The following is a 14,106-nucleotide window of genomic DNA, read 5'->3' on the forward strand; positions in this document are numbered from 1 at the left end:
AACACATCAATAAAATAGAAGTATAAGTTGAATCTTTCTAAACAAGTGTGTGCTAAAATCTGTCTGTGGTTTGCATATATATAAATTGGAATTTTCATGATGTAAATATGCATTTACAAAGTGGAATGGTGTGTATATGGAAGCAAATAAATATTTTGCTTAATAAGAATTTTTTTTTTCTATCCTTTTTATTTTCCCATAGACTTGCTGCTTTCAAATAGCTGTATTCCCTTTTTGGGCTCATCAGAAGGACTGGATTTCCAAACTATTATGTTAGATGAGGAGAGGGGCAGGCTGCTCCTGGGAGCCAAGGATCACATCTTCTTGCTCAGTCTGGTTGACTTAAACAAAAATTTTAAGAAGGTCAGTTTATTTCTGTCTAGTTGATTGGATGCACTTATTTTCATCTATGCTCCTTTCCGTCTCTTCCGTTTTAAGTGATTCAGCATCAAATGCAGTAGGTCACATGCATGTCAAAAAAGAACATATTAAAAGAACGTATTGCCTCTGATACATATTTCTGGATTTTATGGATTTAAACACATATGCATGCTTTTTGTTAACACTGAGTGTAATACTAAAACCTTTGAAAATATGAATGAAAGGTATGAAAAGTTAATAATGGATGCTAACAGAAATGCAAAGTTTTAGATTTAAAAACTGGAAATGAGTTATTCATGAAGTATTAACATTTATATCTGTAGCAATTATTATAAATTTTTAAATTAATTTTCAATGAACATATAAGCATACTTTAAAATGATAGTATGACTCTGGTAGCATGTTAAACCACGCTGTCTTCTCCACATTCTAATTTTACATTTAAACAGGTTTCTTCTATGAATTACTCACATTCAGATAGTAAGGATGAACAATGCCTCAATTATGGGCTCATTAACAACAATCTTACCACTTAAAGAAATATATACTCAAAACTCAAAAGCAATTACTATTGTATTCTACATTTTCAGCTAGCATTGTGATACGCAAAGCAAGGATGGCCACACTGTCTTAATTATTATTAAATAGTATTGTAACTTAGTAAATATCAATATCTATGCAAACAAAAATGGATATCAAGACTAGAGGAGTTGAATGACTCATGATAAGACATACGATCATTCTGCATCTGTAAGGTATACTTGGTTGTTTTTTCTTTCTCTTCTTTTCCATAAGAAATTCTATTGCAAAAGAAATACTAGGAACCATTGCAAGGTTTCAGGTCAGTAGTTCCCAATACTGTATTCTTGCCTGGAGAAGTCCATGGACAGGGGAGCCTGGTGGGCTACCGTCCACAGGGATGCAGAGTTGGACACAACTGAAGCGACTTAGCATGTACACACTGAGTTAATAGAGACTTCATCCCATTCAGAAAGAGTTATTTATAGGTCACTCTTGGACTTTGAAGCTTCACATAGCTTTCACCTACAATGACCACTTTAACTTAACCCTCTAATTATGAGGCACTTTTAATAACTAAATAACAGTTGTTCCACTATTTGAATATTATCAGCACCAAGAGTTTTAGTCTACATAGGCAAAATATTTGTCACCATATGCGTTACTATTGCTTAATGAGCACGTGCATTAGAAATATTGTTTTTGCTCTTGTAATCATTTAATTTTTAAGTAGTACTTCCACACATTTTGAGGCCCACCAAAGGAAAAGGAATACTTTTTTAATAAATGCTCAGGTATGGTAAAGAAATAATCTTTGAATGCAAATGTATATGTGTGCCTTTTGTGTAATCTGTGTTTCTAGAAGAATGAGCACTACAGTATTGCCTGTAGTTCTTGACTTGTGTCAGTCCAAACACACAAACTCATAAGGTTATCTTATTTTTTAAGATGAGTATTATTCTATAGCCTAGATATTGTTTATAGTAAGATAAAATAAACAGTTGTGTGGTAGAATTTGAAAAAACTTCCTTTCATTCTGCCATTAAAGCTTCATTCCATTTATTCCTTTTTAAAAAATATGTTTATTTATTTGGCTGTCTGGTCTTAGCTGTAGCACATGTAATCTTTAGTTGTGGTGTATGAACTCTTAGTTGTGACATGTGGGATCTAATTCCCCAACATTGGGATTGAACCTGGACCTCCTGCATTGATAGCATGGAGTCTTAGCTCTATGCTATGGAAATTCCCTTATATAATAACTGGGAAGTCCCCCAGTTCTTCTTAAGGGTGTATTTTTTCCCTTAGGAGTATGAGTACTTAAAATAATTCCTAGGAGAGGCTATAGATAATATCAACTAGTATCTCAACATCAGTAAATATCTTTATGGCTCTTCTTACGAAAGAGGCCAAAGGAAATCTTCAACTTTGTGGTTTTGCTTTAAAAGACACTACATAGCTAACAAAGCATTTTTCCAAATATGTCTCAGTCTTAGAATAATAACAAAAAGCGATTCATACTTTTAAGGGAATTTGTTCTGGTGCTGTTCTCTGCCTTCAGAGATTGGAAAGGGTTGGAAGAATAAGTCCATTTATCTGAACTGAGTGTATTAGATCATTGCTTAAAATAAATTCTGATAGCTAACTTCCTCCTCTGGCTATTTTAAGTAAATCTCTCTTTGGCTATATTCCATGCTTGAAATGTGCTAATATCTAATAAAATAAATGTTTATGAAATATTGATTTCCCTTATGATGTTATTGAAATAAATGGTCATTTGAACATACTATAAAAGTAGAGTCTATACTAGAGACTTTCTGTTTAACTGACATTTATCTTTGTAAAATGAACAATTCATAAAGAGGTTAGGTATGCAAAGGTAAGAATTTATGTTTTTATAGGTATCCACCTTTAAAATTTATATAAATCATGTCAATTCTAAAAGGTTCTTACTCCACAGTAGCAAGTAAGTGTCAAGATGTAGTAGTTGAGCAGTGTTTAGACCTACGTGGCTTGCGTTGGCTCAGTGCCCCTCAGCAAAAATCCAGACTCCTCTGTGGAAGAAACCACACATGCTGGGACTCTGTGGGGCTGAAGGATTTCCTTTGTATTCTTTATAGAGTAAAGCAATCTACAACACATAATTGAGCTGTGAGTGACTGGTTGGGAATTTTTTCCTCTGGGAAGTTTAAAAAGAAATTGTGTAGAAAGTATCCAGTTGGAGTATCAAAATTTAGGATATCTGTTTATTTGAAGTTTTTGTACAAACAAGGCTGTGCCTACTGAAATATCAGCCATTGTCATTTCATATTTGCCATAAGAATTTAGAGTGGAATCACTAAAAGTAGTAGCAAAAAGTCATTTCATCATAAATATTTAATAATATTCTTCTTATGATCTCAACTCTGTTCAGACTAGATTTTTGAGTCTTTTATAATAAATGAGGCAGGTATATGAATGGGGCAGGTATATGATCAATAACGTTTGAGAAAATAGCCGTAGGAGGAGAAAGTCGAAATTAGACCTTTCAGGGCATTTTCTCTATCTAGAAAGTCAAAATTAAGTAGACCGAATTTTTTTTTCAAATTCTGACATTTAGATAAGAGGGTTAAGCAATGCTTTTTTTTTTTTTTTTAATTTCTACAGAGACATAATAGACTTAAAGGCAAGTATAAGCATTACCAGGGACATGATATCCCAGAGTTTAAGGAGGCTTTTTCTACAGTTGATCTGTTGTTTAGTCGCTAAGTTGTGTCTGACTCTTTGCAACCCCATGGACTAGCTCACCAGGCTCCTCTGTCCATGGGAATTGCCAGGCAAAGAATACTGGAATGGGTTGCCATTTCCTTCTCTAGAGGATCTTCCTGACCCAGGGATTGAACCCACATCTCCTTCACTGGCAGGTGGCTTCTTTACCATTGAGCCACCAGGGAAGCCTGTAGAGTTGGTCCATTAGTCCTCTATTTAGTTCAGAAATGTGAATTTCTGTGAATTTCTCTCAGAAGGTTTGAAACAGATAATGCACATTGATTTGATATTCCCTTCCCTCAACCCTAGATCAAAATGGAGCAATCAGATCCATTCAGAAGGGATCCCATTCCAAGGGCGGAGATCTGGATCTATATTTAATCACTCCCACTAGTTTTGTTGTAAGTTGAGTTCCCCCAGAAGCCAACTGTGAGATGAAAATTAGCTTATAGAGTATTTGCAAGGGAGGGTTTCTTGGGATCAACACACATGAGGGTATCACTAAGGAAGTAGCATTAAACAAAGGGAGAAACAAGCTCTGTTGCAGTTTGAACAAAAGCCTCAGCTGACAGACCATGCTGATAAGGTAGCAAACATTTCAATATTTTCATCTAGTGTAAGTGATAGTACCATTTTTCAGCTTAATTTATCTAGTAAAAGAGAATATCCATTCTCTCCCCATCTCATCCATTCACCATGACCATTTATGTTATCGCTTAGAAAAATAAGAATCTGATCATATTTCTTCTCTGTTTATAGACTTCTGGCAGTTCTCAATTTCCAAAGAAGTTGCATAAACTACAGGATTCTGTTGACTTCTAAGTCCTTCCCGTCCATTTCTACCCTGTTTGGTCTCCGTTTAACCCACTCTTCCTTGTTCTCTCACTAGCATTTTACTTTGTTTGCCTCTTTCTCTTTCTTTTATTCTAACTGCCATGTTAGTTCCTTCCAAAATAATTCCAGTTTTGTACTTTGCTACAATTTCCTGAAATTGCCATTCACTTGCTTGCTCATCTCACTCTTCATTTTTGAAGGCATTTATCTAATTTTACTCTTTTACTGCATCCTGTTCTCCAAGGGTTCCTCATCCTCAGGAGACATAACTATCTTTGTGTTTACTAGAACATTTTATATATTTGTTGTTTAGTCGCTCAATCATGTACAGCTCTTTGCAGCCCCATGGACTGCAGCATGCCAGGTTTCCCTGTCCTTCACCATCTCCTGGTGCTTGCTCAAACTCATGTCCATTTAGTTGGTGATGCCATCCAACCATCTCTTCCAAGGAGCAAGCATCTTTTAATTTCATGATTGTAGTCGCCATCTGTAGTGATTTTGCAGTCCAAGAAAATGAAGTCTGTCACTGTTTCCATTGTTTCCCCATCTATTTGCCATGAAGTGATGAGACCAGATACCATGATCTTAGTTTATCAAATGTTAAGTTTTAAGCCAGCTTTTTAACTCTCCTCTTTCATCTTCATTAAGAGACTCTTTTGTTCCTCTTCACTTTCTGTCATTAGGATGGTGTCATCTGCATATCTGAGGTTATTGATGTTTCTCCCAAGCAATCTTGATACCAGCTTATGCTTCATCCAGCCTGGCATGTCCCATGATGTACTCTGCACATAATTTAGATAGGCAGAGTGACAATATACAGCCTTGACGTACTCCTTTCCCAATTTTGAACCAATCTGTTTTTCCATGTCCAGTTCTAACTGTTGGTTTTTTACCTGCATAAAGGTTTTGCAAGAGGCAGGTAGGGTGATACGGAATTCCTATCTCCTTAAAAATTCTCCTAAGTTTGTTGTGATCCACACAGTGTCAAATGTCCTATCTGATAGTTATTATCATCCATTTGTATAAATATATCCCGCTTTTAATAATACACTCCTTGAGTGGGGGAACTATTTTACATGCACTTTTGATTCTCCTTTAAACATTGTACAGTGTCTTAGCCATAAAGAATACTTAATAGTGTTTCCTCATTTTTTTGAGTTGGTAATTTTGTTATCTTCTTTTGAGTATGAGACCAATATATTACTCTTTAATCAAATAGTGTGCTTTCCACTTAAAAGTCACCTTACTTGGGCTGGTTTAAAAAAAAAAAAAAAGACATTAAACTATAGAATAAGAGTGTCCAGAGTTTGAGTGGCTATATAAAAGATAATATCATCTGCTTAGCAATAATATGAATGATCTGGTTCTTTCTGTGTCTTCTGTCTGCCATCACTGATGTTGGCATTACCCTAAGGTTTGTAGAAAGGTGGCTGTAGCAGTTTCATGGGCCACATCCAGACAAGGGAATACAAAAGAATAAAAAAAACATTACTTACTATGTCTCATTCTTAGGATCAAGGAAACCTTTTAAAGAATTCTGCCTTGCACCTTGGCCTAAGCATGTCAATTCTAAATCTTATACTTGAAAGAGAGTGGGGGAAACTATGATTTGCTTACATCAGCCAGCTGCTTTAGAAGGAAGACGTGTTCACAAATCGGTCACTTTGCAGACATGGAGGAGAAAGCAAGTTTTCTGAAAAAAATAATTTTCTTAGGGGAATTTTTCTTATTATTAACATAGATTTCCATAGGCAAACATGAAAGTTTTCTCAGATAATCAAAGACTGTGTATTTTCTCTTTGGAGGAAGTTATAAAGATTAGCTAGTTCTACAAGGAAATTATCTGGAAGAATTTATTTTTCTTTCAGGAGATATCTTGGAAAATATTCACTGCAAGTAAAAATCCTTGAAATAATTTATTTTTCTGCACACTGTATGGTAAAAAATGAAAAACCTGCTAACCTTTACAAATACTTCTCTTGCTTATGTAAGAGTTCATTTGCCTCTATAAAACTTCTCTATGATTATTTAATCTAAGCTTTTAAAATCTAATCTGCTGTAGCTTTTTTTCAAATCTGCTGATATCCTGTAAGTTTTTTCCCTACAATATTGCTAACTGTTGTTTGGGTGATACAGTCAGTAGGGAATACATTACAATTTAACTCAGAGAATTAAAGGCTATATCATGATTGTGTAGTACTAAATTTTCACATTATATGCTAAATATTTAATGTACAGATAACATATTTTTTTTAACAAATCAAGTAAGTAGACTTAAGAATCCTTGGGAATATTACCTGACAGAATTATATCTAAAGTAATTTTGGCTTGAATGATCTAGTGTTGAAACCTATTTATGTATTTGTAGAACTAAAACTTTGAATAATTTTTAGCAACTGAACTTTGAATAATTTTTTCTTTTGGCCTTCTACCTAACTCAGTTTTTTAAAATCTTTTTCATAGAAAACTTTGAGTGTCTATTATTGATGCTAAGAACGTGGTGTGAGTGCATGCTAAGTTGCTTCTGTCGTGTCTGACTCTTTGCAACCCTATGGACTATAGCCATAGCATGGGAAAAACATGTTTGAGAAATGGGGTAGAAAAAAATCATTTCTCCCCTCCACGTGTAAATTTCTCATGTGTGCATGCTAAGTTGCTCCAGTCATGCCAGACTCTGTGATCCTATGGACTGTAGCCCACCAGGCTCCTCTGTCCATGGGGTTCTCTAGGCAAGAATACTGGAGTCGGTTGCCATGCCCTCTTCCTGGGGGTCTTTCCAACCCAGGAATCAAACCTTCCTCTCTTAACATATGCATTGGCAGCTGGGTTCTTTACAACTAGCGCCACCTGTGGCCTCAGTTAAACTAGATTTCTCTGCCCTAACCCTTAACCTATCCCATCTCTAGAGTCAGAGGAATTTTAATATAGTCCTTGAAAAAGGTGGTCAACTGTAGACAGACATTTATATCCATTTATCATTCATTTATAAGTGATGCGTGAGAAACCTGTTCAGTGTAGGCATCATAATAATGAAAGTGTTTGACAGTTGTACTGTATGGTTTAAGGACCTGTGGCTTCTAAACAAATTATCCTGAACTACACAGTATCTGTCACTTTGACTACAAATGAACATTTTCCACCTCAGCCAGCCTTAAGTAGTCCTAGCAATAATTCATGTAAAATCCAGAGCTCTCTCTATGTAAACTTTAGCAGTAATATATACAAGCTAAAAGTCTCTCACTCTCTCTTCTCACTCTTTCTTTTTAATGGAATCATAGTTGACAGTAAAAAAAAAAAATCCAATACTCTGTTTGGTTATGTTATTTAGTTGGCTTAATTTAATGAATTGTTGGGATCCTTCTATCTGAAAATGTAACTCATTTTGGAAGCAGTTCAAACCATGCTTGGGCGGAGTTAGTCTCTAAACCAGCATGCAAGCAAAAAGGTCACAAAGGGAATGATTTATTAAGCTAAGTATGGCCTTTGTATCTATTAATGAAGCATTTTTTTCTTGGTTTTCTTTTGTTTTCTCTCGTTTTTTTCAAGTAGGCTATAGAGGCTGATGAATAGACCAATGAGAAACAAGCTTACTCTGAAACTACAGTTATTATTTATTTCACCTGCTAATCTAACAGCAACCGTTATGTCAACTCATGGAGCATAATAATAAACAACTTTATTTTACCTCCCACAGTTCATTTCAATCTACTCTGTGGGACTCTGTTATCTCCCTGGACCCGTCTGACTTCAGCAGACCCCATCACTTTCCAGGTCACTCTTGGGTAGTATACAATTGTTACCCAGCAGTTAAAAGGTCCATTCTCATATAACAGAGCATTCAACCTCATTTAAAATTCTCCCTGTTTGGGCATGCCATGGGAGGGAGGGCAGGCTCTCAAGTAGGGAGAAATTTAGAGGCTTCTTCACTCCTGACTCTGCTTAGCGCACCTCCTCTTTTGTGAGCTGTTATACTCAGTGTCTGACCCTCTAATGTCATATCAGGAGGAGGGGAGAGAAAAGGGGTTCAGGGAAGTACCTTTTGCCATCACCAGAGAGACCCCACTTCTCATCCGTCTGGCCTTGTCAGACGTTAAAGGGTGACTTTTCTTTCATAAGCATTGTGAGTTTCTGGAATGTCCTCTTTCTGGAGTTTCTTCTCTTGCAGTTCTCTGGATACAAGTGACTGTATTTCTGCTCTACCAGTGTGTTCTGATTCTCTATCCTGAAGCAGGTTGCAGTCCCATCAAATGTTAACTTCGAAAGTCTTTTCAATCTATAGTCTTAAATAGGATCAAGGGGACTTCATGCCCTCCCATTTTTGCATGAGCATGGCTCCCACCTGTCCCCTAGGAAACTGTCATGTGTATTTTCCTGGACACACTCTGGAATTTCAGGTTGATATCAGTATGGTCCCTGAGCCTGGCCTCTGCTTTTGCTGCAACCTGTCAGTCTCTCTCTTATTCTTTATGCATTCATTCACAGTGTCCCACAGCAGCGTGTTTAACAGCTAGTGCATCTTCAGTTGTGTTCAACTCTTTGTGACCCTATGGACTGTAACCTGCTAGTCTCTTCTGTCCATGGGATTCTTCAGGCAAGAATACTGCAGTGGCTTGCCATTTCCTCCTCCAGGGGGTCTTCCAGACCCAAGGATTGAACCTGTGTCTCTTATATCTCCTGCATTGACTGGTGGATTCTGCACCATTAGTGCCACCTGGGAAGCCCCCAGGTACATCTTGAGGTGCCATCAAAGCTGATTCCCTGGCATCTACTCCTCACCCTAGGGCTTGTAAGACACATGATACAACTATCTCGGAGAAAATATCCTTCTCAAGGGAAAAGAAAAAGCGGATCCAACTATTTTATAGCTTGAACATAGATGTTCTATATGATTCTTGGCCACCTACTTTGAAGATTTTTTGCATCCTGAGCTAACATGTCATTTTCAATTTTTTATCACCTAAAATTTATTTTTTAATACCTTGCTCTACTGTCTAAGTCATAAAATGAGCTTTTATTATTTTTTTCTTTTTTTAAATATAAATTTATTTATTTTAATTGGAGGCTAATTACTTTACAATGTTGTATTGGTTTTGCCACACATCAACATGAATCTGCCACGGGTGTACACGTGTTCCCCATCCTGAACCCCCCTCCCTCCTCCCTCCCCATAACATCTCTCTGGGTCATCCCCATGCACCAGCCCCAAGCATGCTGTATCCTGCGTCAGACATAGACTGGCGATTCAATTCTTACATGATATTATACATGTTTCAATGTCATTCTCCCAAATCATCCCACCCTCGCCCTTTCCCTCTGAGTCCAAAAGTCCATTATACACATCTGTGTCTTTTTTGCTGTCTTGCATACAGGGTCGTCATTGCCATCTTTCTAAATTCCATATATATGTGTTAGTATACTGTATTGGTGTTTTTCTTTCTGGCTTACTTCACTCTGTATAATCGGCTCCAGTTTCATCCATCTCATCAGAACTGAAATGAGCTTTTAAAAGAATGTTGCTTTACCTCCAAATGAAACAGGCAAGCTCATTGTATATCATTCCTGATGTATATACTCTAGAATTATAGGAATAATGGAGAATGTCAGTATCCTTATTATAATTTACATTTTGGATAGTAATAGCCTTATTCAAAACATTTGCTGTTTTACATCTTGTTTCCCATGTTTTTCAATAGTATTTCTGTTGGGTTCTAGCAAAGCTAAGTCATAACTGAGAAGCTAATAAATGAGAATGTAGGACATGCAGTGATTCACTTTTAAATAATCTAAACATTAATCTTCAAATAGTTTAATTTCACTTTGAGACAGTACTTATCTTTTTCCCTTGTTATTTATTTAATTAAAAATATTTTATCTTGAAACTGACATGTGTCAAAATTAAATGCTGTACATAAAATGTTCGAAGAATTGCTATGTTATCTAATCAAAAGTGAAGACTGTTAACCGGGCCCCAACAGAAACCTATTAGCTAAATTTACAGGGTTGAAAGCAGAAGCAGTTTAATACTTAAAAATTTTTTATGTTCAAGATAGTTGAACATAATTTTTTAGTTCAAGGTATGTTGATGTTTGTTTTTAATGTAAAAAGCACTAAATATGTTTCTGGCAGAACCAAAGGAACTTTGCCTATGGGTTTTAAAATGAGAAAGCAATATATCAAAGCAATATAAATTTTATAGCCTACCTAAGAGGATTCCATATTTTTATGGAATAACTTGAGACAGTTTCATTTCACCTTGCTAAAGTTAGATCCCCACAGTTATGAACTTTAGATTCTTTCAGTTATTTAACCAAAAAATAATCAAAACTATTTAAAAGGAAACATTGGATAAAGATAAAACCCTTAAAAGCTAGAACTCAGACACTCTAAGCAGCTTGACTTTCTTTTTTACCTTATTGTTCATAGTCATTCCATGTTTATAAATGTGACAGTTTTTTTCTTCTTCCTAACAACCATAATGTAATTTTGTATTATTTTTTTCCTTATTTAACAAGGTATGTAATTATGAAAATTAGATTACTTGAAATTTATCAAATTATGCTTCTGTTTTTAAGCACTTTGACTAGAAAAATTATAATTAGTTTATAATTTTAACTACAATAATTTTCAGTGGAATATTTAAACACCCTTTTTTTTGTATAGCATGAAAGGAATTTATTTTCCTTTCCTTAGGGAAGCCTAAAACAGGAGGGTTTCTCATACATGGGGATCCTGTACTTGCTTGCTTTATATTGAGTATAAGCAGAAATGCTTTTATAAATCAGAGTGACCTTCTGACTATTTCATTAACTCATTTCATGGCTGAATAAGACATTCTCATCTAATGTGTGACCCTGGAAGTCTATTATTTGGGGGGAAAGACTCAGAATAAATAACTTTTCAATTAAAATCAAGTTATTGATGAAAGAAAATTACCACTCTTTTCTTAGTTAATACTTGAAATAAAGAAAATATAGACCCTTGGAAACCATGCGGACATCCCAATAAATTAAGTTTTGGTATAAGGCGCCCTGCTTAGTTTCATGGTGATTAATCTGCTCCTATTGCCTGCAGAACACATGCTGTCTAGTCATCAGAGGTGGAACAATTGCCTCGTTCATGGATGGGCTGGCTCCCCCGCCCGGGTGCTGATGTGCAGGTCCCATCTGGTCACTGTAATGGACTGTCAGGATGTTGTCAGACTGCTCAGGCCTCTGCCAGAACTCTGACAAGAACTCTTTCTCTGTCTCCAGTTTTACAGGAAACTGTAGATCACGTTTCAATAATTTTCAAGTACTTATTCTATATGCGAAGCTGTGCCAGGTGCTAAAGAGGGTAGAAAGGAAAAGTGATGTCCCTGGTCACTCAGTATCAGTGGTTACTTAACTTTAATGAGTCATATACTTGTTGAAGAAGATAATGGAGTCTGTGACTTGTATTCCTTACAAAATTTTGGAATCTATCCACAGTAGTAATTGCACCACAAATTCAAAATTACCAGCCTATCTGTGGATGTCTTAAATTTCCTTTTGATTTGTATAATACAAAAGCTAATTCTGCAGATAATGCTAAGATAACAGTTGAAAGCGCAGCATTAGCTGCTAACAAGTGATGCAGTAGAGAGTTGAACTCCTGTCTTGGGAGTCCACCGCAGTTCATTGCTCTTTATGCCAGGCAAAAGTCCCAAGCTTAATCTGCTTGCAGAAAGAAAGGGGCAGATGGATGTGATAAGCATGAGTGTATCGGAATTCAGAAGTAGGCAGTAGAAGAAAACTAAATGTATTGGTAAAAGAGGCTTTGAGACGAGTCCTAAAACAAGAAAGGGAAAGACAGTTCTTACCCAAGACTTACTTCATGAGGAAAGCTATGTGCCCAGATTAGACCCAAAACTTAAGAATTTAAACTTCCCCTTCTGTAACAGTTTCTATCCTAGCCAGTTTGAGATCTATGAGCTTCACCGCTGGCCCTCCTGTCTTTATTTCCAGCACTTTGTTCTTTCAGCTTAGGTCTCCTACCTCTCTTATGTCCTGGGAACCCAGACTCTGGAGTAGTCACTGCTCCCTCAGTTGTTCATATCCTTGTGTCATACAGCATTTAGAACAGCATTTTCCCAACTTTTTTTACAACCATTCAAAAACTTGGCTCCTGTTCTTTAACAGAGATGGCCACTTGAATTTTTAAGACTGAAATTTTGTCTTTAATTAGATTTTATGGACAAGTTGTAACTTCCTCTTGGTATTCCATTCAGCTGTTTTGACATCTCTAAATTAGGGCAAAGGGCATTTGACTGACCTTGCACTTGCTAACTTGAGTCAATTAAATTGCTTCTCCAAAGATGAAACAAACAGCAGATATAATTAGCATTTCCTTAGGATGTTGTTATAAGGCCTTATCATTATTTGAATGTTTCTGTAACTTGCCTACGATTAACTAATTAAAAATAAAGTGCCTGACATTTCACCTTACTAAGTGATAACTCTTAATAAGTTATATAGCTTATAAATGAAACTGTAATTGTTAGAGACATTGCAGCATTTTACTGTGAGCTCCTCCTGCCTATTTGTATTCAAGTAAATATGCTTCAAAAAAAAAAAGCAAATCATTTTGGATTTTGGAAAGAGATAAGCAAATATAGTCTGCTTATGATTGTGTACAATTGTGCTCATTTCGCATGCTAGCAAGGTAATACTCAAAATCCTTCAAGCTAGGCTTCAGCAGTACATGAACCATGAACTTCCAGATGTACAAGGTGGATTTAGAAAAGGTAGAAGAAACAGAGATCAAATTGCCAACATCTGTTGGATCATATAAAAAGCAAGGGAATTCCAGAAAAACTTCTACTTCTGCTTCATTGACTACACTAAAGCCTTTGACTGTGGATCACAACAAACTGTGGAAAATTCTTAAACAGATAGGAATACCAGACCACTTTACCAGACCACATTACCTGCCTGGGAAACCTGTATACAGGACAAGAAGCAACAGTTAGAACCAGACATGGAACATGGATTGGTTCAAAATTGGGAAAGGAATTTATCAAAGATGTATATTCTCATCCTGCTTGTTTAACTTGTATGCAGAGTACATCATGCTAAATGCAAGGCTGGATGAATCACAAACTGGAATCAAGATTGCAGGGAGAAATATCAACAACCGTCAGATATGCAGATAATACCCTTCTAATGGCAGAAAGCAAAGAGGAGTTAAAGAGCCTCTTGATGAGAGTGAAAGAAGAGAGTGGAATAGCTGGCCTAAAACTGAACATTCGAAAACTAATATCATGGTATCCAGTCCCATCACTTCATGGCAAATAGATGGTGGAAAAGTAGAAACAGTGGCAGATTTTATTTTCTTGAGTTCCAAAATCACTGTGGACAGAAACTGCAGCCACAAAATTAAAAGACACTTGCTCCTTGGAAGAAAAGCTGTGAGAAACCTAGACAGCATATTAAGAATTAGAGACAACACTTTGCTGACAAAGGTTCTACTACTCAAAGCTATGGTTTTTCCAGTAGTTGTGTATGGATGTGAGAGTTGGACCATAAAGAAGGCTGAGTGCCAAAGAATTGATGCTTTTGACCTGTGGTGTTGGAAAAGACTCTTGAGATTCCCTTGAACAGCAAGGAGATC

General features: G+C 36.3%; 1 protein-coding gene across 2 annotated transcripts in view; it reads left to right on the forward strand.

The window, feature by feature from the left end:
- Positions 1 to 14,106, forward strand: part of SEMA3D (semaphorin 3D) — a 233,240-nt gene that overhangs the window by 105,857 nt on the left and 113,277 nt on the right. For both annotated transcript variants that reach the window (XM_069586652.1, XM_069586653.1), the window contains one exon: positions 203 to 363. In XM_069586652.1, the coding sequence (XP_069442753.1) occupies positions 203 to 363 (161 nt within the window). The remainder of the gene's footprint in view (positions 1 to 202; positions 364 to 14,106) is intronic.

Source organism: Ovis canadensis, chromosome 4 (genome assembly GCF_042477335.2).
Source record: "Ovis canadensis isolate MfBH-ARS-UI-01 breed Bighorn chromosome 4, ARS-UI_OviCan_v2, whole genome shotgun sequence".
NCBI lineage: Eukaryota > Metazoa > Chordata > Mammalia > Artiodactyla > Bovidae > Ovis > Ovis canadensis.